This window comes from Sturnus vulgaris, chromosome 2 (genome assembly GCF_052056855.1).
Source record: "Sturnus vulgaris isolate bStuVul1 chromosome 2, bStuVul1.hap1, whole genome shotgun sequence".
Classification (NCBI taxonomy): domain Eukaryota; kingdom Metazoa; phylum Chordata; class Aves; order Passeriformes; family Sturnidae; genus Sturnus; species Sturnus vulgaris.
In genome coordinates this window covers 4,550,854-4,578,429 of record NC_142244.1, presented here as the reverse complement: position 1 = coordinate 4,578,429, position 27,576 = coordinate 4,550,854, and the positions used below count along the sequence as shown (strand labels likewise).

The following is a 27,576-nucleotide window of genomic DNA, read 5'->3' as shown; positions in this document are numbered from 1 at the left end:
TGGTCCACCGGCTTCAGCTGCGGGGGGGGGTAAGGTGCGAGCGGCGCAGCGGGAGGAGCGAGGGGACTATGCTGGCCTCTCTGGCGTTCCGTCCGCTGCCACAGGGGCTAGCGCGGCTCCTCCGAGCGCGGCCATGGTGGTCGCCGTCACGTGCGACCTACGGGACTGCGGCGGCTGCTGCGGCTGAGGGGGCCGGAGCTGCCCGACCGCGGCTGCTCCCGGTATTTGCCGCCAGGGGGCGCCGTGAGCTCGCGCCTCCGCCAAGAGCGAAGCTGCCATGGCGGATCGCCGCCTGCAGGGGGCGACAGCGGGGCCTGGGGGGGAAAGCCCCGATAGCGGGGCCGGTCCCCGGGGGCTCTCCGGTAGCTGTTCCTCCAGGCCCCGCTTTACCTGTGGGGCCAGGCCCAGGGCGCTCTCCCGTAGTTAATGGGCCAGGCCTAAAGGGGACCACCACAGCGGAGAGGCCAGGGCTGCCTGTTCCAGACCTGGTCCCAATGCAGACCTCCCGGCCACCTGCCACCGGTGTGGCCAGCACTGGCTGCCTTGTGCCAGGAACATCGTCCAGCCTCATGGCATCCCTCAGAGAGCCGACGCCATGGCCCTCAGGTGCAGAGCAGCACTGCTGTCATGCGGGAGACCCCGGCGGGCACCAGAGTGGAGCTGGGAACTGCTCCCCGGGAGCAGGGCTGCCTGCCCTCATCGCTGCGCTGGCTTACTGCTTCCTGCAGGACCGCCTATCCAAGGGTGACTATCGCTGCTGCGGCCGGTCCTGGGGCGGGAGGAGCGGGACAGAGAGTTCTCTGCCCTTTGGGAGGGGATTTGGGGTCCCTCCTTGGGGATGGAACCTGCTTGCTGACTGTGACCTGGGAAACTCTCCGGGGAAGGGGTTATCCTTAACACTTCAGTGCATAAAGGAGCTCCAAGAGAGCTAGACAGAGACTTTAGACGTGGGTCTGGAGAGACAGGATAAGGGGGAATGGTTTCCCACTGACTGCCTTCTTTTAACCCTGAGGGTAGGCTTAGATGGACTATTGGGAAGAAATTCTTGCCTGAGGCTTGGTAAGGCCCTGGCACAGGTTGCCCAGAGAAGCTGTGGCTGCCCTATCCCTTGGAAGTGTTCATGGACCTCTTGGACAAGGCTGGGAGCAGCGGTCTGATAGAAGGAGTCCCTCCTCATGACAGAGATGTGCAATGAGATATACTTTAAGGTCCCTCCCAATCCAAACTGTCACTTATCCCATCTCCCAGAGCTGAGTGCTGCTCTTCCCTTCTCTAGCCAGGGGGTGTCATTCTGACTCTGTGGTAGGAACCTGCTTGGAAACCCAAGGCTGACACCTTGGGGTGACGGTGTCCACTGCCCAGGGATGCTTACTGCACTCTGCAGCCCCGTGTTCTCAGAGTGTGTGATGAGGGGCTGGAATCAGTCACCAAGACAGCAAGGAGTTTTTAGGTAACCTGCTCGCACGATTAGGTTCTTGCTCACTGGGGTGGTCAGTGAGAGCTCTGAGCAGCAGCAGCTCCTGCACATTCCAGGTTAGGATGGCCATGTATGTCCTCCACACTAACTCCCTCTCCCTTCTTTCTGCATTTCAGAGGATGCCCTTCTGGAAGCTGCAAGAATTAACAACGTTGCAGAAGTCAACAGGTGAGCAGAATTCTGAGACGTGAGTGCAGTGTACCAAGGGCTGGGAAGGCAGGAAAACCCTGTCAGCACCTAGGGAAGGAAGTGGCTGGCTGCTCCCAGCCCCCATGGAGTGCTCCCCTCACCCTCTCAGATCCAGAGTATGTGGGGAGAGATGAGCAGCACTATTACTTGTTGAGTAGGAGGTGGATTGCAGATCCTTCTGCTGAGAGAGGACAGTGTGAGGCCACACTGTGCAGACGTGGATGTATCCCTGTGAGTGACACCCTGCAGAGGCTCATTTGTTGGGGTCTGCCTCTGAATGAACAGCCCTTGTGGGTTCCTCAGCCTGAGCCAGGAGTTCTCCAGGTAACTTTTGTCCTACAAGGAGAACAGGAGGGAGCTCTGCCCACCCAAGGAAGTCAGGGAGGTGAGTGGTTGGGTGACCAAAGATACAGCTATTAGGGAGTGGAGCATCTCCAGAGCTCCTGTCCCATGGCAGCAGGCTTTTTTTCACAGTTGTTTGTGCCTGCCCCTTTGGGGTGGTGCCACGGCACCTTTCAGGTGCATCTGGCAGGATTACATTCCCTGAGGTGGTAACAAAGAGCCAGTTTCTCGGACTCAGCATGTGACTGGTCCCCAGGAAGCATGTTCTTACTGCAGCCAAACCTCTAGGGAGGGACTTAAAGGTTCCCAGGATGGTTTGTGAGCAGCAGTGCCGTGTCACTGACCAGTGCTGGGGACAAGGTCTGGGACTGTGGGAGGAAAACAATTCTTCCCTAAAGTGGGAAGAGAAGTGTGAGAACCTTGGAGCTACTTCTTGAACAGATCCTGGCACTCCTACCTGGTCTCTCTCTGAATGCCACAGTTCTCCCAGGTCCCAAGTGCTGCCCTCAGCCAGTATGGAATTCAGACTTTTTGGCAGCCTGGCTGCTTGTGTAGGATGGGAAGAGATATTGCTACTTTCCTGTGTACACCACTCATGTGTTTCTGTCTCTGTCTGACATTTTCCACCCAGCACAGGCACCAGGGGAGGCAGGAGCTGCTCTCCCTATGTAGAAGCAAAGGAAAGAAAAGGATAAGTGAGGAAGAGGAGAGGGGGAGGAGACTCTTGCCTGCAGCCAGGGGATGTTCCATCCAGTTTCCAGGATCTTGGATGAAGCAGCCTGGCTCTGCTGTACCCCAGGGCTGAGATCTGGCCTAGATCAAGGGCCAAAGAGGATATTGGTGTGCAGCTAATTGGCACATGTGTTCTGCTGCTTGTAATTGCAGGAAGCTGCTGTTTAGGGATGTCTGGGTGATTTGTGGGCCTGGTCAGGCAGAACAGCAATAGGGATGCTCTGTGCTCCAGCTGGTCAGGGCAGAGCTGGTGGCTGTACACCATCCTGCTGGGCTGCACGTCTACGGCTTCTCCCTTTGTTTCTGTGCTCTGTCACAGAATCATTTGGGTTGGAAAAGCCCTTTGAGATCATTGAGTCCAACCATTCCCCCAGCACTGCCAAGCCCACCACTAAACCTGTCTCCAAGTGCAACATCTACATCTGTTAAATCCCTCCAGGGATGGAGATTCCACCACTGCCCTGAACAGCTTGTGCCAGGGCTTGATGACCTTTTCCATGACGAATTTTTCCCATACATCCAACCTAAACCTCCCATAGCACAACTTGAGGCTGTTTTGTCTCATCCAGTCACGTATTACCTTTGAGAATAGCCTGACCCCCACCTGGCTACACCTCCTTTCAGAGTTGTACAGAGTGAGAAGGTCCCCCCGAGCCTCCATTTCTCCAGGCTGAGTTCCCCCAGCTCCCTCAGCCACTCCTCATCAGCCCCTTTAGTCCACACCCTTCAGCAGCTCCACTGTCTTCTGGACACACTCTAGGACCTCAAAGTCTTTCTGGTCATGAGGAGCCTAGCACTGCAGACAGGATTTGAGGTACCTAGTCCATGCCCAGTGCAAGAGAACAAGGATCTGCCTTGGGCTTGCTGGCCACACTGTAGCTGACACAAGTCAGGGTACCATTTGCATTCTTGCCCACTTGGGCACACCTGGCTTGCGTTCAGCTGCTGTCAGCCAGCACCCCCAGGGCCTTTCCTGCTGTGCACTTTTCAGCCACTCTGCTCTCAGCCTGTATATCTGCACAGGGTTGTGGTGACCCAGGTGCAGGACCCTGCCCTTGACCTTATTGAGCCTCATACAGTGGCCTCAACCATCAAGCCTGCCTGTCCAGATCCCTCTGCAAAGGCTTTCCAGGGCCTTCCTCCCCATCCTGTTCCCTGTGGGGCTGGCTGCCCTCCCACTGTTTGAAGCTTTGTGCCTAACTCTGCTTGGCACATGCTTTTTGCTTGTGTAAAAAGCACAAAGGGTGAAAACTACTGGCTTGGCCTGCTGCAGGCAGTTTCAGCCTCAAGCATGATGAAGAGACTGGAGCATCCCTCTTACAAGGAAAGGCTGAGGGAGATGGGGCCATTCAGCCTCAAGAAGAGATGACTTGAGAGGGGAACTCACTCTTGTCTGTCAGTATCTGCAGGGAGGTTGTCAGAGGATTGACCAGGTTCTGCTTGATGGTGCCCAGCAATGGGACAAGAAGCATCAGGAGAAACTGCTTCACAAGAAGTTGCATCTCAGTATGAGAAAGAAGCTTGTACTGTGAGTTTGACAGAGCACTGGAACAGCCTGCCCAGAGAGTCTGTGGAATCTTCTTCCTTGGGGATATTCAAACCCCGCTTGGACATAATCCTGTGCAGTCTGCTCTGGGTGAACCTGCTTAAGGAGAAAGTTGGACAAGGTGATCTCCAGAAGTCACTTCCCACCCCAACCACTCTCTAATTCCATTAATCTCTTTACAACAAACTTCCACAGCCCAGGATTGCCAGAGCTACTGCAGAGCTGATAGAGGAAACACAAACCAGTCTTGCCTTCAATGCTCTCTCCACCTGCAAGGGGTAAAGTCCCAACTGAGCCTTGATGGGGCAGGACTATGACAATCCAGCTGAACAGCCATCCATGGAACTGTCCTGCCACCATACTGCTGTCCTCTGCTTACACTGTCCCCTGGGGTATCAGGAGAGGGAAGGCTGTGCTGCACAGCTTCAGGCTTGTTTGAAGTGGGGTGCTGATCTTTTCCAAGTGCCTTCTTCAGCTGACAGCTGGTCACGGCCCTCTCCACATGAGAATATCAGAATATAGTTACTAGGAAATACAGTCGTTTAGTCTGAAATGTAGAAAATGGCCACGTGAGGGAGGGTGGGAGGTACCAAGAAGATCATTAAATCCTGCCTGAAGTACTGATTCTAGCTCTGAGGCCCTCATCATAGAAGGCTGTGGAGCTGCTGGAGTGAGCCCAGAGGAGGCTATGGAGATGCTCCAAGGGCTGGAGCCCGTCTGCTCTGGAGACAGGCTGGGAGAGCTGGGGATGTTTACCTGAAGAAGAGAAGGCTATGGAAAGACCTTGAAACCCTTGCCAGTGCCTAAAGAGACTCCATGACAGCTGAATGGAAGACTCCAAGGGCATGGAGTGACAGGACAAGAGGGGATGATGGAAGGCAGAGTTAGATGAGATATTGGGAAGAAATTCTTCCCTGTGAAGGTTGTGAGTCCCTGGCACAGACTGGGCAGAGAAACTGTGGCTGCCCCATCCCTAGAAATGTTCAAGGCCAGGTTGAACACGTCTTGGAGCAACCAGGTCAAGTAGAAGGTGTCCCTCCCCATGGCAGAGGGGGTTAGAACTAGCTGAAATTTAAGGTTTCTCCCAACCCAAACCATTCCATGATTCTGTGATTATTCCAAGCAGTGATTTTTAGCTCTCAGAAGGAACAGGCCTTTCAGGCATAGCAGACAGACCTCCGTGACATACATGTTTGTATTGCTGCAGGAAGAATTCATACCAACCTCTGCTGTAGGCTTGCCTCTATGTCTGGCTCCTGAGCTTCCAGCCAAGTTTTCTCATCTTTAAGCATTTGTTCAATGCAGGGAACCAGACTGAATTCTTCACTGAGCTGAAAGAACGTGCTAACTTCTGGGAACATCTCTTTTGGAGCATGTGGCAAAACAGCTCTTCCCTCCAAGCCCTTCATGTTGTTAGCCTGGACAAAAGATAATACGTAATTGATGTAGATAGTTTCATTTCCCTCAGCCTCAGTTGTTCTGTGCATTTGGAGGGAAAGCAAGAAGCAAAGGCATAAAAAATGCCCACCTCAATCCCACTTGTGTTGATATTCAGTACCTATATTCTTTGTATTCCAGCTTTGTTTCTTAGTAAGCCATCCCAAAAGCACAGGCTTTCAGGAGTTTTCTCACCAGATAACCGTGATGCAGCAGTGTTTTCCTCAGCCTTGTGCAACTGTGACTCATGGAGACACAGAGCATGTGTCAGACACCTGTTCTCACTTTCATTCCTAACAGCAGGCAGCCACTCAAGTCCGTGTGTTAGTGAGATCTGGAGCTGACCAGGTGCTCTCCTGCTCCTACAGGGATCCAGACAGACGTGGCAGTGGGGCAGGAAGCTCCATGTCAGTTGCTGCAGCTGAGTCTGCTCTCCCCAAGCTGATTTTTTAGGTGGAGGAGATACAGAAACGGCTAAGTTCGGCTTGATTGCCCCAAACAGTGATCTCTCAATTTTCTAGCAGCGTCACTCATCTTGGCTCTGACTCATCGCATTTCTGCCTCCTCCAGACTGTGCTTGTCTCTTCTCCCTTGTTTGTAAGCAGCACAGCTCACTGAGCAAGACTTCCCTCACTTCCTCCACCCCTGTCCCTGGAAGTGTTCAAGACCAGGTTGGACAGGGCTTGGAGCAGCTGATCTAGCGGAAGGTGTTACTGCCCATGGGAGGGAGTAGGAACAGGATGATCTTTAAGATCTCCCCCAGCCGTAACCCTTTCAGTTCTCTCCAGTTTAGGGGGTAGACTGGGGGTACAGCAACACCTTTTGTTTGCTTCCTGGTCCAAGGGTTTATTAAAGAATTCAGAGACTCTGTAAAAAATCCCTCTGTAGTGAGTCAGGCTTTGCTTACCTGGAACATCAGGTTATTTGAAGGAGGTGGGCCTTTATGGAAGCCATTATCCCATGTTGTACCTGTTGAAGCATCTTTTCTCTCACAGAATAATTGTGAGTGTCATGACTGAGGCTTGAAGGATGCCTGAATCCTTTGTAGGGTGAGCAGAAGAGTCATGTTGTTGGCTTCTGGAGCATAATAGCCTCTGGCCACTAGGCGCCATGTACCTTGCCTCAGTCCTGAGCAGCTGTGACACATCTTAAGCAGTGGTAGTGTGGGCAGGCTGGAGACAAGATTGGGGGATGATTTATAATTGCATTTATTTCCATTGCTCCATGTTTATATGATGTTGAGCCTGCATTTGTCTGTGTGCATCTGAGTTACAGACACCTAGAGTTTTTAGGATAAAAAGACGTTCATCATGTAAATGTCCCCTTTAATATTTTCTCCTAAATACCAAATTACCCAGGACTGGGTTTCAGTGGAAGTTTTGTTACTGGTTATTGAATTTGATTTGGCCTGCGGCTCCAGGAATTCAGAGCAGATACAACAGCCCAGATTTCTTCATGTTGGCAATGAAGTATCAGGGGAGGTTTGTGTGTGCTGTGCTTTCCTGTACGAGATAGCTGGAAATCTGCCCTTTTTTATTTGCTTATTGGTGTATTTTCGCCTCCCAGGATTGTTTGAGTTTGCACACTGAGTCACAGAGCAGTGTCTCTGCAGTTGGCGCTGAGCCAGCCATGAGAGACAGGAGATCTTATGCTTCTTTGCAAAAAAGCTTTAAAGCCCCTAAATCCCAATTCCCTCTCTCTGGAAGCAGACACCAACACACCTGGATGTGTGGGAGCCTCTGCATGTCTGGAATATATCTAGGAACCATCACAGGATTAATTCCAGTTACTGGAGTGCAGGACAGCCTCCTGAGCAGCTCTGAATTTGGAGGAGAAGCAGTCCACCAGTATGAATGTGGCCTGTTCAGCCAGGGGAGCAATTATTCCACTTCCCTCACAGCTCAGAAGTTAAGGGACACCTTGGAAGATGTCAGACAGCAGGTTAAAAGAATGCCAAGTTCTTGCTTACGTAGCACATAAACTGTGAATGTTGGTGGATGTGGCGGAGTCCAACATTTGCATTCAGACCTGTGCAGAGTGAGTCAAGCAGGTAACACATGCCACCTCCAGTGGAAATGGATTGTCAGAAATTAGTGCATTATGCTCAAATTCTTCTGCAAACAGTGAGGACTAATTTCCCACTACACTGCTGGCCTCTGCCAGAACAGGTCAGCAGGCTGGTAGGGTATTTTTCTGGCACACAGCTCAGCTGTTGCTTTGGGGTGACTGAATTGGGGCTACTCCACGTAAGGTTTCACATTCTCTTCCAAACCTGGTGATGCCAGCTGTCAAATCACAGAAGGATTTGGATTGGAGGGTCTTGAAGCTCATCCGGTTCCTGCCCCCTGCCATGGGCAGGGACATCTTCCACTAACCCAGTTTGCTCCTAAAGCCCCGTCCAGCCTGGTTTGAACACTTACAGGCACAGGGCAGCTACAGCTACTCACATGTCTATATTAGCCTTTTCATGCTTGGCTTGTACCTCTTTGACTTTCCCCAGTCTGTGTGCTCTCACCCATGGTGGTTTTGCCCATCCTTTGTGCCTCCAGACCTGCTCTCTTATTGGAGTTGGCTTTACCTCCTGAAACTTGGATTTATAAGAGCTTCCCTTTGATTTTGAAAATTTATTTCCGGAGTTTCTTCTTGGCCACTGGTGCCTCCGCATGGCCTGTTTTGCTGTCAGGGCTAGGGTTACTAGGATTCCTCCAGGATCTCCCATGTCCTGGGAGCAGCTTTCCTGCCTTGATAGCTGTAGAGAAATTCCCTTCCCTTCCTCTCCCCTCCCCTCCCCACGATGTGCTGTTTTCACAGAGCACCATGGTGTGTTACAGGCCCTGCAAAGATGGTGAGGAGTGAGAAACAGCCATGAGCTTTCTCCAAGAGGACAGCAGCCACATCAAAGGGTTTCGAGCAGCTCCCTGTGTCCTCCTGAAGCAGATCCTTTCCCTGGCCTCTAGCAGGGATTGTGCTTTCATGTTTCAAGATATTGTTCACTTGGGATGTTTTTCTTCCCCCCTTCTTCTGCAAAGTAGAGGGCAGTTCCCAAGAGGGTGAGCACATCTGAGAGTGTCCCCCACTCTGCAGTTAAACAGTGACATATTGGGACAGGGCTGGGGGAAATGTTTAAGAGGCTGAGAGAAACAGAAGCTATTGTTGTTGCAAAAGTTCAAGTTTCCAGCTTCCTCTTCCTCCACCTGTCGGGAGGGAGTGCTGGGCATGCTCCCGGCACTGAGCACAAACTCAAACATGCCCTCTGGGCTCAGCAGTGTCACCGAGTCAGTCACCCAGAACCCCAGTGGCGGGGTGAATAGAAGGCACATCTGTCCGGGGGCAGTGGGGGGAGAAGGCTCATCGCTGCCGACGTGGGCTCTTTATCTCCTCTGCGGGGATCAAAGTACTGAAGCCTTGGGAGCTGCTGTCTCGGGGTAAAATAGGGCATATGCACAAAGCAGTGGGTGCTGCTCTGCCCAGATTCCTCCAGCAAATTCCAGCGCAGACAGTGATGTTCATAGAATCAGGGAATCACAGAGTGGTTTGAGTTGGAAAGAACTTTAAAGTTTACCCAATTCCAACCCTCTGCCATGGACAGCGACACCTTCCACTAGACCAGGTTGCTTCAAGCTCTATGCAACTTGTCCTTGAACATATACAGGGATGAGGCAGACATGGCTTCCCTGGGCAGCCTATGCCAGGGCCTCACCATCCTCACAGGAAAAAAAATCTCCCTAATAATTCAGTCTAACCCTGCTCTCTGACAGCTTTCTGCCCTAAAACCATTACAAAAAAATGTTTAATTGAAATCCCTTAAATATGGGTGCTTCCCCAATCAGAAATAGCACCAGCTCTGACTCAGGCCTCTTCTCCTGACCGGGTCTTGAATCACAGAATACCAGAAGAATGTGTGTTGGAAGAGACCTTTAAAGGTCATCCAGTCCAACTCCTGCCGTGGGCAGGGACATCTTGGTGGCACCACTGCAGTCAAGCAACAGTTTGTCATTTGAGAAACACTGGAAATGGGCTAATAGAGCTGTATCCATGTGAGAAACTCCTTAGGAGGTGAGTGTCCTGGATCTTACTTGGTTAAAATGTGGATAAACATCCTAAACATTGATCAGAGGATTTTATTTAATTAAAATAAAATACTCCTGCTGGTAAATACATTTGGCTGTCTGGGATCTGAGCAGTGGTCGTGGCTTTATCGATTGTCATATCATTAAATCAGGCAGAGAAAATATAAATGATGGGCCTGAAGACCCTGAACATAAAGTTCAGTTGTCTGAAAATCTGTTAAGTTGCTGAGCATCTTGCAATGATTTAACAAAAAAAAAAAAAAAAAAAGGCAATCCAGCTCCTAAATGAAATGTCAATGCATATTATGGTAGATGATGTGATACAAGTAATTCTCTCAATGGGCTCAGTGATGTGGCATTCCAGATGCTTATGATGATCTAGATTCCTGAACGGAAAACTACTTGACTGATCCTAATATCTTTGCTCCAAGCCTGTAACCTGATCCCACAGGAGAGGCTCCAGCATCCTTCCTGCTGGATGCTCGATGATTAAACAGTTTTGACTGCTGGACTAGGATGTTTTTCATTATTTTTTTTTTAAAGAATGAAGATAAATCATTATTCATATGTCCTTCCTGTGTGCCTGTAGAGAAAAAAGATTTTCAGTGAGTTCATAGGTATTTTTCAGTGACTCCAAAGTGCCTTGAAAATTCTAAAATCACAGGATGACAGAATGGCTTTGATTGGAAGGGACCTTAAAGATCATCTAGTCCCAACCCCTTTGCCATGGACCTCCCACTAGGCCAGGTTGCTCCAAGACCTGTCCAACCTGGCCTTGGACACGTCCAGGGGTGGGGCAGCCACAGCTTCTCTGGGCAACCTCTGTGCCAAGGCCTCACCAACTTCACAGGGAAGAACTTCTTCCCAATATCCAATGTAAATCTCCCATCTTTTAGTTTAAAAAATCTTTAGTTATTTTAAATAAGGGCTGATGTCCTGTCCTTTGTCTCAAAGGAACATGCTAAAGAGTTACTCTGCAGGTCCCATTTATGAGAAAACAAATGCAACAGAAAAAGGGGGTTGACTTCACTCTGACATAATGCAGGGTTAGATGGTATACATTTGTATACATGGCAGAAATATCCATCCATGTGGCTGCCCCATCCCTGAAGTGTTCAAGGACAGGTTGGATGGGGCTTGGAGCAGCTTGGGGCTGGGTCTCGTAGGAGGTGTCCTTGTCCATGGCAGAGGGGAAGGTATCCCTGGCCATGACAGTGATGTTGGAACTGGATGATTTTCAAGGTCACTTCCAGTCCAAACCCTCCCATGAAATGTTAAAACTCAAGCCAGATGAAATTAAGACTGACCCTTCACAGCACAGCAGCCCAGTGGCTGGCTGAAGGTGACCAGGATGGTCTCTCTGCCCCTTTAATGTAAAATCATATAAATACTACAGTCAAGTGCAAATGGGCCTGATACTTTGCAAAACTATATTAATTAAACTCTACTGAGGATGTTAATCAGTGGTTGGTGTTGGGCTTTAAGGTTTTTATTGCCAGGCAAAAGTTCTCAGCCTGAAGGGGTTTGTGTGCTTCCATCCTGGCATAACTGATGCCTTCTTACCTGCAGTTTTGATGTTGGGATTACCTTGCCCCTTCTGGGTTTCTCTTTCAGGCTCCCTCTCCCTTGTCATCAAGATGCTTTTATTTCTTGGATTTTCTATGGCTATTAGGCTGTCCCAGTCACTCTAGGAAGGGGGTGATGTGAATGTTACTGCTTTCAAAGGACTTTCAAATGGCCAAGTAAATACAATGAAGTCTGAAATAACTTGGACATGTTGATCCACACTACTTTGAGAGATAAGTGGAAGGGGATTGGGCATCACAATAGGAAAGGATTTTTGGAAGCAGTTGGGGTGAGTCATGGGGAGACAGTAAGATCTCTGCCATTGCAGCATCCTGACCAGCATCCTGAGCTCTGGTGCTGATAGGAATGGCTCCGTAGGGTCTGGGGGAGCTGGGTGTGGAGTTCATTCCTGCAGTGGCAGTGAGTGAGCAGTTTTGCAGCTGAGGGAGCACGGCACACATGGTGACACAGATGGAGCTGTGGTGTGAATTTCTCCCGCAGGCAGTGTCCTTCCAGCTGGAGCAGGTGATGGTGTGACCAGCAGTGGCTGTGCGTCTGAGTCAGGCTACCTTATCTGTGTTGTGAGTGCAAACACCTCTGTAAGTGGAGCTGCAAAGAGAGATGATCTCTGCAGATAGCAATCTGCTATCCCTTGTGTGTCCGGGCACATCTGGCCTCACCAGGATGGAAAGCTTTGTGGATGCACAGGGACATTTCTCCTTTCAGCATTCTGATGTCTGAGAGTGCTCTTCAGGCAGCAGAACTGGCAGCATGCTCTTAGCATTCACTTGCAGGGATGTGGTGCTGGCAGAAGGAGAAAGCATAAGGATATTTTCATAAATTCTTCATAGAAAGGATTGTCCAGCCCTGGCACAGGCTGCCCAGGGCCGTGGTGGAATCCCCATCCCTGGAGGGATTTAATAGATGTGTGGATGTAGCACTTGGGTTTGTGGGTTAGTGGTGAGCTTGCAGTGTTGGGGTTGGACTCAATGGTCTCAGAATGGTTTTTCCAACCCAAATGATTCCATAATTCTGTGCCATACCCCGCAGGGGGGCCAAGGCTGCTCTTGTGTAACTCCCCAGATGAGTTTACTGGGCTGCTGGATAATGCAGGAGCTGCAGCTTGACCAGTGTTAGCCTTGTGCGGGGCTGTGTAGATCCAAACCCCCATAAGACTGTGGGTGAATCATCCCCGCTCTCCATCACGCTGCTGGGTGCTTCTTCAGGCATTAAACTGCATAGAAAAAAAGAAATAAAAATTGGATGTGGTATGGATTCTGTGTGAAAATTTGTTCCTCAAGTATCTAACTTCTTTGGACCAAGCTCCTGTTGTTGACTGGCCAGACAGTTCATTACCATTAAACTTTAAATTGTAACCGGGGTAAAGAGAACATAAACCTTCTCTTGGTGCTATGATCATTTATAGTGGTCACAGCCTCCTGAATAACAGTTGGGAGCAACAAATGAAGGCTGCCAGTTATGATTCTAGTCTTTCAGCTATTAGGTCTCTGTCTAAGTGCATGATGAACAGTTCAGAGCATCCAGAACCACAGCACTACAATACAGGCTTTTTATTCAGATTATGTTTATCTGGTTTCTCCAGTCAGTGGGGTGAACTGCATTCAGCTGTGTTCAAGATACCAGCCAAAGTTCAGGAAGTGTATTGCTAATTTGAAATAACTTTGGGATTATCATACCATATATCATAGCATTGAAGGGTTTGGGTGGGAGGGAGCTTCAAGACTATTTAGTTCCAACCCCACTGCCATGGGCAGAGATATCTTCCACTAGACCAGAGTGCCAGAAGCCCTGTCCAACCTGGTATTGGACACTCCCAGAGATACGACAGCCACAGCTTCTTTGGGCAGCCTGTGTCAGGGCTTCACCACCCTCACATCCAAGAATTTCTTCCTGATATCCCATCTAACCCTGCCCTCTGTCAGTGGGAAGCCATTCCCCCTTGTCCTGTCACTCCAGGCCCTTGTCCAAAGTCCACTCCATGTCTTTTGGGGTAAGTTCTCCCTGGAGCCTTCTCTGATTCAGGTTGAACACCCCAGGCATCTCAGTATATGAGTGTCTGTTCCTTGGGATAAGTTTCTAGTGAAACCACTGTGAAGGTTTCCAGTAAGGTGGAGGAAGGTTGACAAGACACCCTGGATACAGGTGTGAGTGTTCCCTGGACCAGCATTCCTGCTTTCCTTTTTTTTTTTCCAACTGTAGGAAGAGGAGTATGATTCATTTACCTTCTTTTCACTCATTCCATCCTAGCACTCTTAATCAGCTGACAGTGTTGTCACCAGAGCAGACCAAGAGCAAGGAATTTGGAAAGGCTATCTGAGTTCGGATGTGTACCTCTCCAAGTCCTTAAAGAGGTGATCTGACTTGTTCAGTGCATGCAAGCAGTCACACCTGACCTTGATTTCCTTGCCTGGAATTCTGACTGGAATTTCAAGACTTCAAGTGTGGTGCTTGCACAAGTGGAACATGGCTGGTATGTTCACTTGTGTCTCTCCCAGCAGGGAGTTTAATGACAGCTCTTCTCTGTTTTACCTGTGTGGAGAATGCAGTGTGCAGGGACAGCCTCACCCAGAAAAGAAGATGGAAAAGCCTTAATTTGTGAAAAGGGAGAAGGATAAACCAAGGGTCAGAGAACTGCTGACTCCAGCATGGTCCACCCTGCTTTCTAAAGTCTCACCCATGGCTGCTCTGTCTTGATACTGGCAACACCTTGCTCCTGTGAGAAAAATGGGTTTGTAATCATGGATTTGGTTGTGTAGAGGGACCTTTTACACAGACAGACAATGGCAGGACAAGGGGAAGTGGCTTCAAACAGGCAGAGGGGAGATCTAGGTTAGATATGGTGAAAAAATTCTTCCTTGAGAGGGTCGTGAGGCCCTGGAACAGGTTACCCAGAGGAGCTGTGGCCGCCCCATCCATGGAAGTGTCCAAGGCCAGCTTGGATGGGGCTTGGAGCCACCTAGTCTAGTGGAAGGTGTGTCTGCATATGGCAGAGGAGATGCAACAAAATGGTCTTCAAGGTCCCTTCTAGCACGAACCCTTTGGTGAATCATTCTATGATTCTATGACTTGAACTTGCAGGGTTTAGAGTTTGTCTCATTTAACTTGAGCTCTGTAAAATTTGTGTTTCAATTATGAGCTTCCCTTCTTCCTTGTGGTGTGCAGAGAGAACTATAATTTCATACTGTCTGGGTTCAGCACGTTTTAGGTTGAACTAAAGTATCTGCTCCAAGAACCTGTCCCTTGCCATTATCTTGCAAAAGCTGAGAAAATTTTGGAGGATAGTTTGGTTCATAGTACTTTTGGGGGAGGAGGTGTCTTACTTGTTCTCATGCTGTACGGGAAAACTGCGAAGTGTCTGCAGGTGGCATGGGCTTTGGAGGTACACTGAGCTGCTTCTGAAGCCTAATGGGTGCTTTGCAGCCAAAGGATTCAAATGTGATTGGAATTTGGGTTTATCAGTTTAGCTGCTGATTGGTTCTTTGGGAATTAGACTGGACATAATAAATAAATAAATAAATAAACAATACAGAAAGCTAGATGTTGGCATTGCACCCTTTGAAAGGAGTGGGATTGCCATCACCTCGATGTTTGTTTAAGTTTGGTCACCTTTGAGAACTGTATTGAATCAACTTCATGTCGGGTCTTCTGGGCTGTACTAGAGCAGGTGCCTGCACAGTAAAGCATTCTGCTTTCCCTCACTAGCTCTGGGATGCTTGCAGTGCTCTTTTCATATCTGTTTCCTGACCGTATGTCCTCTTTCCAGGTTGTTGGAAGAAGGTGCAGATGTGAACACAAGGCACAAGCTTGGCTGGACAGCTCTCATGGTGGCAGCCATCAGCAGGAACTCCAGGTATGTGCATCTCACATCATGGTGACTCACTTCAACCTTTTCCGAAAGTCATACTGAGCTCTGTAGAGAGTTTCCGTAAAGTTTGGGATATATTGTGGAACTTAACCCAAGGGAGCTTGTCACTCTCCTTATGCCCAGTATGTGAATGTGACAGATCAGGGCAGGCTGCTCCCTGCAAATGTGACAGCTGAACTGATGGTGCCATTCCATAGCAGCTCTCAGGTTTTGGCCGTGGATGAGCCCATACCTGTATGCTCATGATGTCTTTGCTGTGGGTACCCCACCAGACAAAATTGCTCCCGTAAGAGCTGTCCCATCCCTTCTCACTGGTGAGGCTGTAGCTGGGGCAGAATACTGTGCCCTTGCTCCACAGTTCCCATGATTATCACTCTGGCTTCTTGTAACCTTTTAAAGACACTCCTAAATATATTCAGTCTACAACTAAATTCAATTAGTTTTTTTTTATTCAAGGAAAAAAAAGAGAAAAAGAAATCCAATTTTGGAAAATGTGGGACAGACGGGAGAATGAGCTTTGATGTTACAACCTCTCAGGGATGCTTTACTTAGTCACAAGTTCATAAGCAAAAAAGCTTAATTACTTGGGAAAACACAGGATTAAAGCAGTGCACAAAGGCTGAATATCCGCTCTCGGGTGACACTATTCCAATCCATGTGCTGAGTTCGTGTGTGGTGCAAACTTTGATGTGTGCTATGACAAGCTGAAAGTCGTGACCTCCTCAGGGAGCTCCTTAAAACAGGCCCAGAGGTGGGGGCTTGCTAATGTTTGTTTAACTTTGATGTCCGAGCAGCAACGGGCCCTGTTATTTGCCTGTCCACGAAGGGATGGGCTTGGGAGCCTCCCACCTTTCCCAGTGGACAATGGTCAGCAGCAGAGTGTGACGACTGTTGACCATTCCGAGTGACTGGTGAAGCAGAACAGGACTTCCCGAGTTGCAAAAGCTAAGGGGAGACAGGGAGAAAGGCTGTTCGTGGGACAATAATTACCTAAAATCAGGCGTAAAATCAAGTGGAAATGCTAATGAAAACATCTTGACAGTAAAAAATTTGTGGACCCCAGGCTGGTCCCTGCTGAGAGGGCAGAGCCATCACAACATCTGTCTTTGTTGTGTACCTGGCCAAAAGAAAAAGGGTTTGGCTGTGTTGAGCAAATTCTGTTTATTTTTCCCACATTTTAGATGAATACTGACTTAAAGTGAAAATTAAGAAGACCTTGAATACCTGAAGCTCAGTAGAACTTGTCTCCATATAGCAGAAGAGTAATTAGATACTGTTGGACTTGAAGGTCTTTTCCCACCTTTGTGATTCTGATTCTCTCCTTTCTGGAGGCAAACATAAATGCAAGCCAGACTTATTCCATATGTAACAGCTCCAGCATTGTACCAGACAACATTTTGGACCTTGGTCCTGTTTACAGAATTGTAATGTCCACAGTGCAGAGTGGGAAATGCATTGATCTGGAACATGACCCACAGAGAGTTTGAAATTCCTTACAAATGGTTTGCTAATGGACCTAGTCCACAGGGTGAACTGTGCAACTGAAACTAGATGTTATAGCCAGGGTGTACTGGGGAATAGAGGCACAAGGATGCAGGCTGTTTTTGTTTGTAGAGTGTGGTCCCTCTGTAAAAGGTTATGCTCTAAATCTGCTTTCTCCAGCAGCAGCAGCTGATCTCAGAATCAGAATCACAGGTTGGAAGTGACCTTGAAGATCATCCACTTCCACTCCTTTGCCCTGAGCAGGAACACCTTCCATTAGACCAGGTTGCTCCAAGCCCTGTCCAACCTGGCCTTGAATGCTTTCAGGATGAGGCTGCCACAGCTTCTCTGGGCAACCTGTGCCTGGTCCTCACCACCCTCTCAAGGTAGAATTACTCCCGTATATTCAATCTAACCCTGCCCTTTGGCAGTGTGAAGCCATTCCCCTTGTCCAATTGCCTGTGTAATCCACCCAATATGATGGATTTGAAGTTGTTATGACTTTTGGTCCTTAACCTCTCAGGCCAGCAGTCTCTGGAGAAGTGAGCTGGGCTCTCCCTGGCTCAGAGATGGCCGAGGTGCAGCCAGCTGAGCAGAACCTACAGGTACTATTTACCTGCAAAAAAATCAAGGTCATTGGAATGCTTAACCTACCAGCTCTCTCACCACTTCCTCTTTTACGGCTGCTGATACCTGCACAGGTTCCTCAGCATGGTTTTGAAGGGCTGGGATACTGGGAACTGAGATGAGTATTTTCAGCTATGAAAAAGGAAGCCTTCATCCTCAGATTACAGCTTTTCCAAAGGTGTTTTTCAGAGAATGATGTTTTCAGTCTCCGCTGTGCACTGGAGATTTCTGTGACCTGTCCTTTAGTTTTGTCATGTTTCCCAATTTCCACAGCCCTCACTCTTCCAATTAGACAGCCTCAGTCCATCTGTTTAATTTAATTCCAGAGGCACTGCTTTAATGATTTCTGTCAGTTGCCATCAGCTACAAGATGAAATCCAGTGTGCTGGAAGGCAAGTTTGGGGTCCATCTTTTCTCTTTACAGCAAAACAATGATCATCTTCTTCCTCTTGAAAATGTATCCAAAATGTGGGGAGGCATTAAGAAATATTCTGCAGTATTCCCATGGATAGGTCTCCAAGAGGAGGCTGGTGTCTGCCTAGGAAGGGAGATACAGTAGTGGATCTAATGGAAATGGACATTTAGGGTTCCTTTTTTTTAGATGAGACAGAGTCAACATGCAAATTGTTTGGCTCCATGATGATACAGGTTGTAAGTGGGTCGTGGGCTAAACACACATCAGCTGTGACCATGTTTACAGCAGCAGAGGAAAGTTTTATGCTGTAATTCCCATTGCTGCAGGAATTACCATAGCATTGGCATATTTTCAGTATTTAAGCTTTAATTAAATGCATACTCAGAACTTTGTGGGTTTTGTGTATCTGTTAAAATATGTAATAAAGCTATCATAAATGAAACCCCAAAGGTAGGAATTTAGCTGTATGTCTGTATTTTGTAGCATAGTGACCTTTTCTATATCCGGTTATCAGCTACTCCAGTTTTTATCATTTCCACAGAAATAAAGTGACAGTGAAATATCAAGTCATCTTCTCAGGCTCCTCTGAGGTAAAAACTACTTGTGTGATAGGGGAAACTAAGGCACAGAGCAGCATGGAAAGTCTGAGTCCCGATGGGATAAGTTTGAGTAGTTGTAAAAAACACTGAAACCTGCTTCTGCTCCCATTCAGCTGCGTTAGCACAACCCCTGGGCAGCAATTCTGAAGGAGGGGGCTGGAGCATGAGCACGAGTCTGATGAGGAGTGGCTGAGGGAGCTGGGAGCCCCAGCCTGGAGAAATGGAGGCTCAAGAGTGACCTCCTTACTCTGTAAAACTCCCTGACAGGAGGGTGGAGCCAGATGGGGCTCAGTCTCTTCTTCCAGGTAACAGGGACAGGGAAAAAAGGAAACAGCGTCAAATTGTGGCATGGAAGCTTGAGGTGGGCTATTAGGGAAGATTCCAAGACTGAAAATATTGTCAAGCCCTGGAAGAGACTGCCCAGGGCAATGGTGGGGTCACCATCCTTGGAGGGATTTAAAAGTCATGTGGATGTGGCACTTGGGTACAAAGTTTAATGGTGGCCTTGGTAGTGCTGGGGGAACAGTTGGACTCAATGATCTCAGAGAGGTTTTCCAGTCTAAATGGTTCCATGATTCTGTGATTTTAGGGCCTCCAAAGTTTTCTGCATGGCTCGGGTGGTGCATTCATAGGATTCCTTTCTCAGAATCCAGTTCAAGCACAGTTCAAGTCTGTGTAAGGCTCCATAATGGCTTTCACAGTAGCAGCAGCAGCAATACCCATGTTTTAATTGGACAGAAGTGCTCCAGCCCTCAGAGCATCATTTTGTCTCCCTCTGGACTCATGCCAGCAGCTCCACATCCTTCTGATTTTGAGTGGCACAGAGCTGGAGGCAGCACTGCAGGTGGGGTCTCACCTGAGAGGAGCAGAGGGTCAGAATCGCCCCCTCCTCTGCTGCCCATGCAACCCAGGGCATGGCTTTCTGACAGCACACTGTCAGGTCATGTTGAGCTTTGTCTTCCTGTTCCACTGTGGGCTTTAGCCTCCAAATTCCTCTTGACTCTTCCCCACATCATCTACTCATTTTCATTTTCTTTTTGCAGCTTTGGCTTCCTGCACACCCTTTCTTCTTCTGCCTTCCTCTTCAGGTCTGGATCTCTTTGTATTTCTTCACCTTTGCTTCTCAACTTCTTACTTCTGGGAATGACCAATGTCAAGTGACTCCTCCCTGAGCTTTGAGTCTCCTTTTTCTTGTCTGCCTTTCTGTGTAGGTCAAAGGAGCTGTGGGTCAAAGGTTGTCCCGTGGAACGAGAACCAGCAGGGCTTGGCCTAACATGGCCTTGTCCCATCCCTTAGCCTCCTCCAGCCATCCTTAGGGAGAGGAGTCAGGAAATAGTTTGTTCCTTGCCTCCATGTACATTGCTGGGGACTGTGCCTCGCCCACATGTGCATTGAAGATGTTATGTGGCTGTTTTATATTGGTAATGACAATTCCTTATGCATAGTTATATTCTAGTGGGTTTGTTCTGAGATTGGTGAAGGCTGACTGATCTGGAGCTGTTCCCTGTCTACAGGCAGTGATGTGATGAACTGGTGCAGTCTTGTTACCTATATTAGGTACATACATCTGTTCCGTGGGGTTTTTTTTAAATCCTTTCACTTTAGGCAAGTCATTCAGAGCTGTCTGCAGTAGAGCTGAGAAATATCTGAGTACCTTTGGAAGAAGATAGGGCCCAATGCGTCACCTGCCAGAGAGCTCAGGAGTTGGGTGTGGGTTTCAGCTGTGATGATAGAATGCTTGGAGGGCCTGATCCTACAAACTGGGGCTTTCATCTACTCCCTTTCTGGGTGTTTTTGATGAAAAGTGACCACTTGGTTGTTCCTGCAGCTGTTACTCATGCCTCTGCCTTGGCAGCACCCCCATCTCAGACCCCTGGGCATGAACATCCCTCTTTTCAGGGATGAACACCATCTGATGTCTTGCAACTCAGGCACGATGTGATACTGTCAGTTTGGCAGGTTCCTGCACCTCTCCAAGCCACAGAAATGGCTTCTCTTCACATTTTCTTACTGCTTCAGGCAGGGAGCAGGGCTTCTAACAGTCCTCAACTCCCTTGTGTGCCTTCACTGTGCCTCTGAAAGATGATTCACCCATGTCACACTTTTAAAGAAAACAACAGTATAAAAATTACCACCCTTCAAGATTTATTTTTTCCCTTTTTTTTTATTCCATAATCCCTTTTTATTCCTTTTTGAGGAGTCAATCATTTTCATCTGGGTTAATAATAACACATCACAGCGCAAGGGATTGCTGTGGCTGCCTGGCTTTCTGTGCCATAGGTAGATGTAAACAAGCTCCTGGGAAGGCACACATCCACATTTAGCCTCATCTGAGCAACAGTTCCTGCCAGCCCTCCTGCTGTGCTGAGTTTTACACAGTTAAGATATAACCACACAAGGATCTTCTTTGTGTCCAGGCAGGACATGTGACTCCTGCCAGAGCTCAGGGCAGCCGCCTATCAAAACCCGCGCAGGCGTTTGCATTGTGCTGATAACACACGGTCATGGGGATCACCAGGCTTCTTGGTTCACCAACCCCAGCTGCCGGCGCCTTGGTCCAGGCACGTCTCTCTTGACTCAGCCCCAGTCACCTCCCACCATCTCACCATTGATTTCCCCACCCCCTGTATTGTATATATGTATTTATTTATTGAACAATATGTTAGTCCAGCCATTACAAGCAGAAAGCACTTTCCCCAATCGATTGAACTGCCTGGCCAACTCTAGCTCAGCATTGCCCTCTGAGTCATCACCAGGGTCAATTTAGATTTATATTCATGCTGATGAATAGGCTCTGCCTCTAATCCAATCAAAACTTGATCAGCAAATTAAAACTCAGCTTGTTGAGGCTGTTGAGTGCAGGTGAGTTATGGAGGGAAGCTGGAGCAGCCCAGCTAGACAGTGGTATCCCAGTCCTAGGATCTGATGTGAGGTGTTGTTCTGCCCCAGTGCCTCACAGTAAGAGGAGGAATACAAAAAGTGTATGGGCTAGAGAATCCCTCATTTGAAACTCACTCATCATGGGATGGTTTCAGTTTGGAAGGGCCTTAGAGCTCATCTCGTTTCAATCCCCCTGCTATTGGCAGGGACACCTTCCACTAGACCTGATTGCTCCACAATCCATCCAGTCTGGCCTTGAACACTTCCAGGAATGGGGCAGTCACAGCTTCTATAGGCAACCTGTGCCAGGGCCTTGCCAGTCCCACAGGGAAAAATTTCATCCCAATATCCCACCTAACCCTGCCTTCTGTCATTTTGAAGTCATTCCCCCTTGTCCTGTCACTCCAGGCCCTTGTCTAAAGTCTCTCTCCAGCTCCCTTGGAGCCCTTTAAATCATCTGATTTTGCAAGTCCCTTCCTTTTTTCCCAGGGACATTCACATGCTTCACATCGCTGAGTACAATTCCTTTGCATTTTCATGGCTTTGTTACCTTTCCTACAGGGTAATTTCCTTGAATGTCCCATTACCTGCAAATTGGATAGGTACAATCAATAGCTGTGATTCCAGGAGTCTAGCTGATGGACACATGCCTGGAGGGGTCGACACATCCCAAAAGCAGGAGATGAGATTGAAAGATGATTGGAAAGGAAGGCTGGATATGTGATGTGTTGTTATTAGACTAGTGGCAGTATTTTGGCACAGCAGATTTTGCCAGGAAGTGATGATCTTAGTGCTTATTATTAAACTTGAGCCTCCTGGCCATCATCAGAGCTATGGAAATGTTTCTTACCACAGGGAATATGATGCAGAGGTTAATTCACAGGGAGAGCAGAGCAGTTTGCCACTATCACCTGCTGCATCATTCTCAGACCACCTTGCATTTAGCAGTTGTGGTCCTCTGCTCAGCTTCTCACAGAAGGTCATTTCCCAGAGAAGAATGCTGAGTGTGTAGGCAATGGATGAAAAGGACAGGGCTTCCTGAGTATCCTACAGCACATGGAGGTAGTGTCTGATGGAGTGCCTGGGAAGCATGCTCATTCCAATGTAGTCAGTGAGGGCAGGAAAGGCAGATGGATGGAGTTATCAAGAAAATGACAAGTCCCTTTTTAGCATATGACTCACTCAGTACCTGTAGCTCACTCATGAGCCACAATGTTGGGGATTAAAGTCCTACACTAGGACTTGAGATAATTTCCCTTAAAATGACGCAGATTCAGGGACCTGAAGGTATATCATAGCTTGTGAGCTAATATTGAAGTAGAGGGATGTCTTTGGTGGTGATAACCATGAGAATGGGGTCCCAGAAGGGTGGTTTGACAATATCAGAACCTGTGCTTCCAAAGACTTGAGTGATCTGTGAGGCTCAGCTGCCTGATGGGGATGCTGCAAGCCCTGATTGCAAGGATCACAGTAAGTCAGCTGCTAGGGCAAGATCATCAAAGGCTTAACTGTAACACATAATTTCTTGTCTGAAGGAGTTGTCCAGCCGTGTCATAGGCTGCCCAGGGCAGTGGTGAAGTCTCCATCCCTGGAGGGATTTAAAAGCCTTGATTCCATGATTCTATGATGGTTTCTGTTCAGTAGGTAGACGTTCATCTCTCACAGCATGGAGATCGTCAATACAGGTCCCATAAAACAACAGGACAGAATCTTCTCTGCCTTCTTCCATCCTGCACCTCCTGCTTTCATGGGGACCTCCTCTTCAAGGTCCTCGATGCAGTTCTCTTGATGACTGGGTTCACCACAGTAGCACCAAGTACTGGAGATGCAAGATGTTTCCAGAGGACTCCAGTGCTGGATCTTCCAGAAGAACTTTGCACAGATCAGTGACCTGTGCTAGAGCTTTCCCAACTAGAAAGACTGGATGTGGCACATCTCCCTCTGTTCCAGTCTTTGACAGATAGCACAGTGCCAGACAGATGCTGAGGGTAGCTCTGACCTACCTAATGACCAGAGGTGTGAGAGCTTGGGCTGATGGCCTGTGGCTACATCTATTCTGGATGTCCAAGGCCATACACTTGGCCTCACAGGGCTTTTCTTGCAGCCAGATTGCTTCCTGCAGCCAGATTTGCATTCTGCTGCAGCCACAGAGGGCAGTGATAAAGGTCTGAGTTCTGAAGCAGAGGTGGGAGTGGAGCTAGGCATGCTGTGCAGCCCTTCCTAGAGGTGCTGAAGGAATTGCAGGATATATTTTGTGCCCTGTGCCTTATTTGTGCTCCTAAGGTAGTCCTATAGGCTTGTTGTGGCACTCCTACATAGGATATCCTCGCTGATAGGGCCTTAAGGAACAGTGTAGCAAGACAGTGTAGACATGTCTCTTGTGAACGTGGAGCAGATACTTGGATCAGTGCTTTTCCCTGGCATCACATTGTCTGTTCTCTGATCATAGTGTGGACTGGGGACAGGGCAGGGTTGCACCACCATAGAGGCTTGAGGACAAGACAGTGAGGTTATGTCTCACTGGAACTGTACTGAAGATTGTAGATTATCTCACACACTGGCCTTTCAAAAAAGATCAAAACTACTTAGTGAACTGAGGGAAAACTGAGGCTCATTGAAGAGATTTGTGTGGTAGAGAGTGAGCACATCTGTGATGAGAGGCTGCTCTGGGCTTCATGGGTTCCACTGCTGATGTCTGAAAGTAGGTGAGGTGATCCCCCAGCAAGAAAGATGTCGACCTGTTGGAGTAAGTACACAGGAGGACATGGAGATCTCCAGGGGCTGGAGAGTGACTGAGAGAGGTGAGACTGTTCAGCCTGGAGAAGAGAAGGCTCCGGGGAGACCTTATAGCCCCTGCCAGTGTCTAAAGGGACTCCAAGAGATCTGCAGAGGGACTTTGGACAAGAGCCTGGAGTGATAGGACAAGGGGGATGGCTTCCCACTGACAGAGGGCAAGGTTATATGGGATATTGGGTAGAAATTCATCCTTGTGAGTATGGTAAGGCCCTGGCACAGGTTGCCCAGAGAAGCTGTGACTGCCTCATTCCTGGAAATGTTCCAGGCTTGATTGGATGGAGCTTGGAGCAACCAGGTCTAGTGGAAGGTGTCCCTGCCCTGGCCGGGGGTTGAAATGAGATGAGCTCTAAGGTCCCTATCTAATTCAAAGCATTCCAGGTTTTTGTGATGCCCATCCTTAGTGCCTGTTCTAAGCCATCAGGTATCTAATATGATCATGGCTGAGCAACTCAATCCACTCAAGAGCCTGTGCATTTGCAGCATGCTTTTGATGATGGGAAAGGGGAAGGGTCATAATTGGAAATTGCTGTTTGCGGAATAAGAGCCAGAACCTCTCAACCTAAATATTATAGAACAAACGACATTGTTGAAATATGGATATAAATGAAATATGGATATAAATGTATTTACAGATGTAAATGAGCTCTATGTGCTCACAAGGATTGCCTGAAGGGATAGAGGAGCCAGATGGAGCTCAGTCTCCTCTCCCAGGCAACAAGTGACAGGACAAGAGGAAATAGCCTCTAGTTGCATCAAGGGAAGTTTAGGTTGGATATTGGGAAAATTTCTTCCCCAAAAGGGTTGTCCAGCTCTGGTATAGTCTGCCCAGGGGAGTGGTGGAGTTCCCATTCCCGGAGGGTTTAAAAACATTTGGATGTTTCACATGGGGATGTAGTTCAGGGGGGAATGATGCCTAAGATTTTTAGCTTTTTATATTTTTTCCTATATTTGTAGCTTTGTAGATTGCTAAATCATAGCTGTAGCTTCTAGTACTTTTCCTATATTTCCTCCCTACATTTAGGAACAAGAACCTAACCTTATAAATACATTCCTAAGTACTGTTTAGTCTTATTCCAAGAAGAGAACCAGCTACAAGGACATTCTTTTTTCCAACCAGAATCTGGATCAGACATAATTAAAGTGGGGCAAAAGAAATCTCTGGACTGCTTCCAGTGGAGCAAGACCCCAGGAATTATTACCTAACCAACTAACCTTTTAATTGAACAGTATATGATAAGTGTACTAATCAACTAACCTTATAAAAATTATAGAATTACTACGTCATGTGCAATTTTTGCCACACTGTATACCTGAAAGCTCTCAAGTAAAGATTTGCTTTTATATTCACTCTGGCATTGTTGGAAAGATCTATTCTATTTTCTGGGTATCAGTGAGCTTGACAGTGCTGGAGGAACAGTTGGACTTGATGGTCTTAGAGGGCTTTTCCAACCTAAACAATTCCATGATTCTATCTCCTGCCCTCAGTCCTGGTGCTGTGCTCACTAGAGGTGACCCTGCACATGGTGAGGAGCACACCAGTGCTGGTGAGGAGCCGGCCTCTGTTACACCATGCTCCAATAATAAAATAACCACCTTTGATTCTGCTAATGCAATTATAGGGTAAATGGAAGAGGAGCTTAAGTTAAATTCCAGATGTGACTTGACAAGCCACAGCCTGCAGGTACATGTCAGGCTGCGGTGCACGTCGCTGTCAGCCTGTGAGCCATGTCACTGGTGATGAATGCTAACAAATGAGTTACTGTCTAGTTGTCATGGGAAGCCTGCACACTGGAAAAAAATTAAGAATTAACTGGCTTCAAGCTGCTTTCAGAAGGAGTGAGAAATCTAATTTTGGCCTGATGATTGTTTGGATTCAGAAGCAGAGAGTGAGGATTTCCACACCAAAACTGCCTGGGCAGTGCGTCCCATGTGTTCTGTCCTGCTGCAGGATGTTCATAATGTGCAACATTTGCTGGCAGCCCAAAATCCAGCATGTTCTGGACTGATCTCCAGCTCCATGGGCAGCAAGGCAAGGGAGAAGCTTCTGACCCTCTGCTTCACTCCGATGAGACCCCACCTGCAGAGCTGCATCTGGCTCTGGGGTCCAACATGACAAGTATAGGAAGCTGCTGGAGTGAGTCCAGCATACACCAAGGAGATGCTCCAAGGTCTGGAGCACCTCTGCTCTGCAGACGGGCTGGGCTTATTCAGCCTGCAGAAGAGAAGGCTTCAGGGGCACCTTAGGGCTCCTTCCAGTTTCTAAAAGGGCTGTAAAGTTCAAGTCATATGTCATTTCACCCCCTGCTATGGGTGGAATGGATGCCCCCATTCCACACCTGCCACTACATCAGTTTGCTCCAAGCCTCAGTCTGGCCTGGAACACTCCCAGGGATGGGATTGCCACAGCTTCTCTGTGCCAGAGCATCACCACCCTCACAGACAAGAATTTCTTCCCAATATCTAATCTAACCTTGCCGTCTGTCAGTGGGAAGCCATTCCTGTTGTCTTGTCACTCCAGGCTCTTGTCCAAGTTCCTCTCCAGGACTTTTGGAGCCCCTTTAGGCCCTGAGGGGCTTTAAGGTCCCCCTGGAGCCTTCTCTTCTCCAGGCTGAACACCCCCAACCCTCTCAGTCTGCTTCCACAACAGAGGGACTCCAGCCCTCTGATTATCTTCAGAGCCTCCTCTGAACTACTTGCTGTGGAAGTTATTTCTACCTCTTGTGGTAGAATGGCACTTTTAGTATCAGAGATGCAGGTGCTGTACAGTTGCCTCCCAAAAGCAATTTTGCTTCTGTAGTTTTGCTTCCTTTAATCTGCAGAGTGTTACAATAATCTTCCTTTTTTGCAGGGACAGGGGTGACCTTAGAGCCAAGGTCTGTATCTAGGAATATGCTTTATGTTAGAAGCATGTTCTGTGCATGTCTCCTCAGAAGGATTGCATATCTCTACAGTATCACCTCTTCCTCCAGTGCCTCCTCCATCTCATTCATTTTAGCATATGCTGGTGGAGCTCTGTTTGTTGAAATGTTCAGTTATGGCTGTGGGGTAACTTCCCTGGAATGTTAACATACCCAGGAATATTTGAAGAGGGCTTTCTGAGCACTTCTCAGTCTTTGAAGGGCTTCAATTCCTCATCTACTTCTGCCTTACTTTCCTTCTGTTTTGTGACAGTGTGGTAAAGGCTCTGCTCACAGCTAATGCAGATCCAAACCTTGGGGATGATTTCAGCAGTGTGTATGAGATTGCCAAAGAAAAAGGCCTCCATTCCTTGGAAGGTAAGATGGTTTGTGTGTAGTTACCAACATTTGCTTTTCAGATCCCAAAATTTTGTTTCCTGATCAGACCTCATGGGGTTTTTTAAGAGCTTGTTTCATCTTCTTCCATTTAAATGCAAAGTAATTGATTGTACTTGGGTGAATGGATGTCTGAAGAGGAAAGAAACCTTATGTAGATATTATATAGAAGCAATCCTTCAATTTACCAGAGATAAACTGTTTTTATATAGCCAGAGCATAATACAAAGTCATAGATA

The 27,576-nt window shown here is 48.1% G+C and overlaps 1 protein-coding gene across 3 annotated transcripts in view; it reads left to right on the top strand.

Annotated features, from left to right (window-relative positions):
• CLPB (ClpB family mitochondrial disaggregase) overlaps window positions 1–27,576 on the top strand; it is a 73,261-nt gene continuing 45,685 nt past the window's right edge. Inside the window, exons 1-4 of one of the 3 annotated variants that reach the window (XM_014882049.2) lie at window positions 1–744; window positions 1,594–1,645; window positions 15,144–15,230; window positions 27,216–27,319. In XM_014882049.2, coding sequence (XP_014737535.2) covers window positions 69–744; window positions 1,594–1,645; window positions 15,144–15,230; window positions 27,216–27,319 — 919 coding nt within the window. In that variant the 5' untranslated portion in view covers window positions 1–68. The remainder of the gene's footprint in view (window positions 745–1,593; window positions 1,646–15,143; window positions 15,231–27,215; window positions 27,320–27,576) is intronic. The other 2 variants (XM_014882050.2, XM_088157463.1) reach the window with 2 other exon arrangements.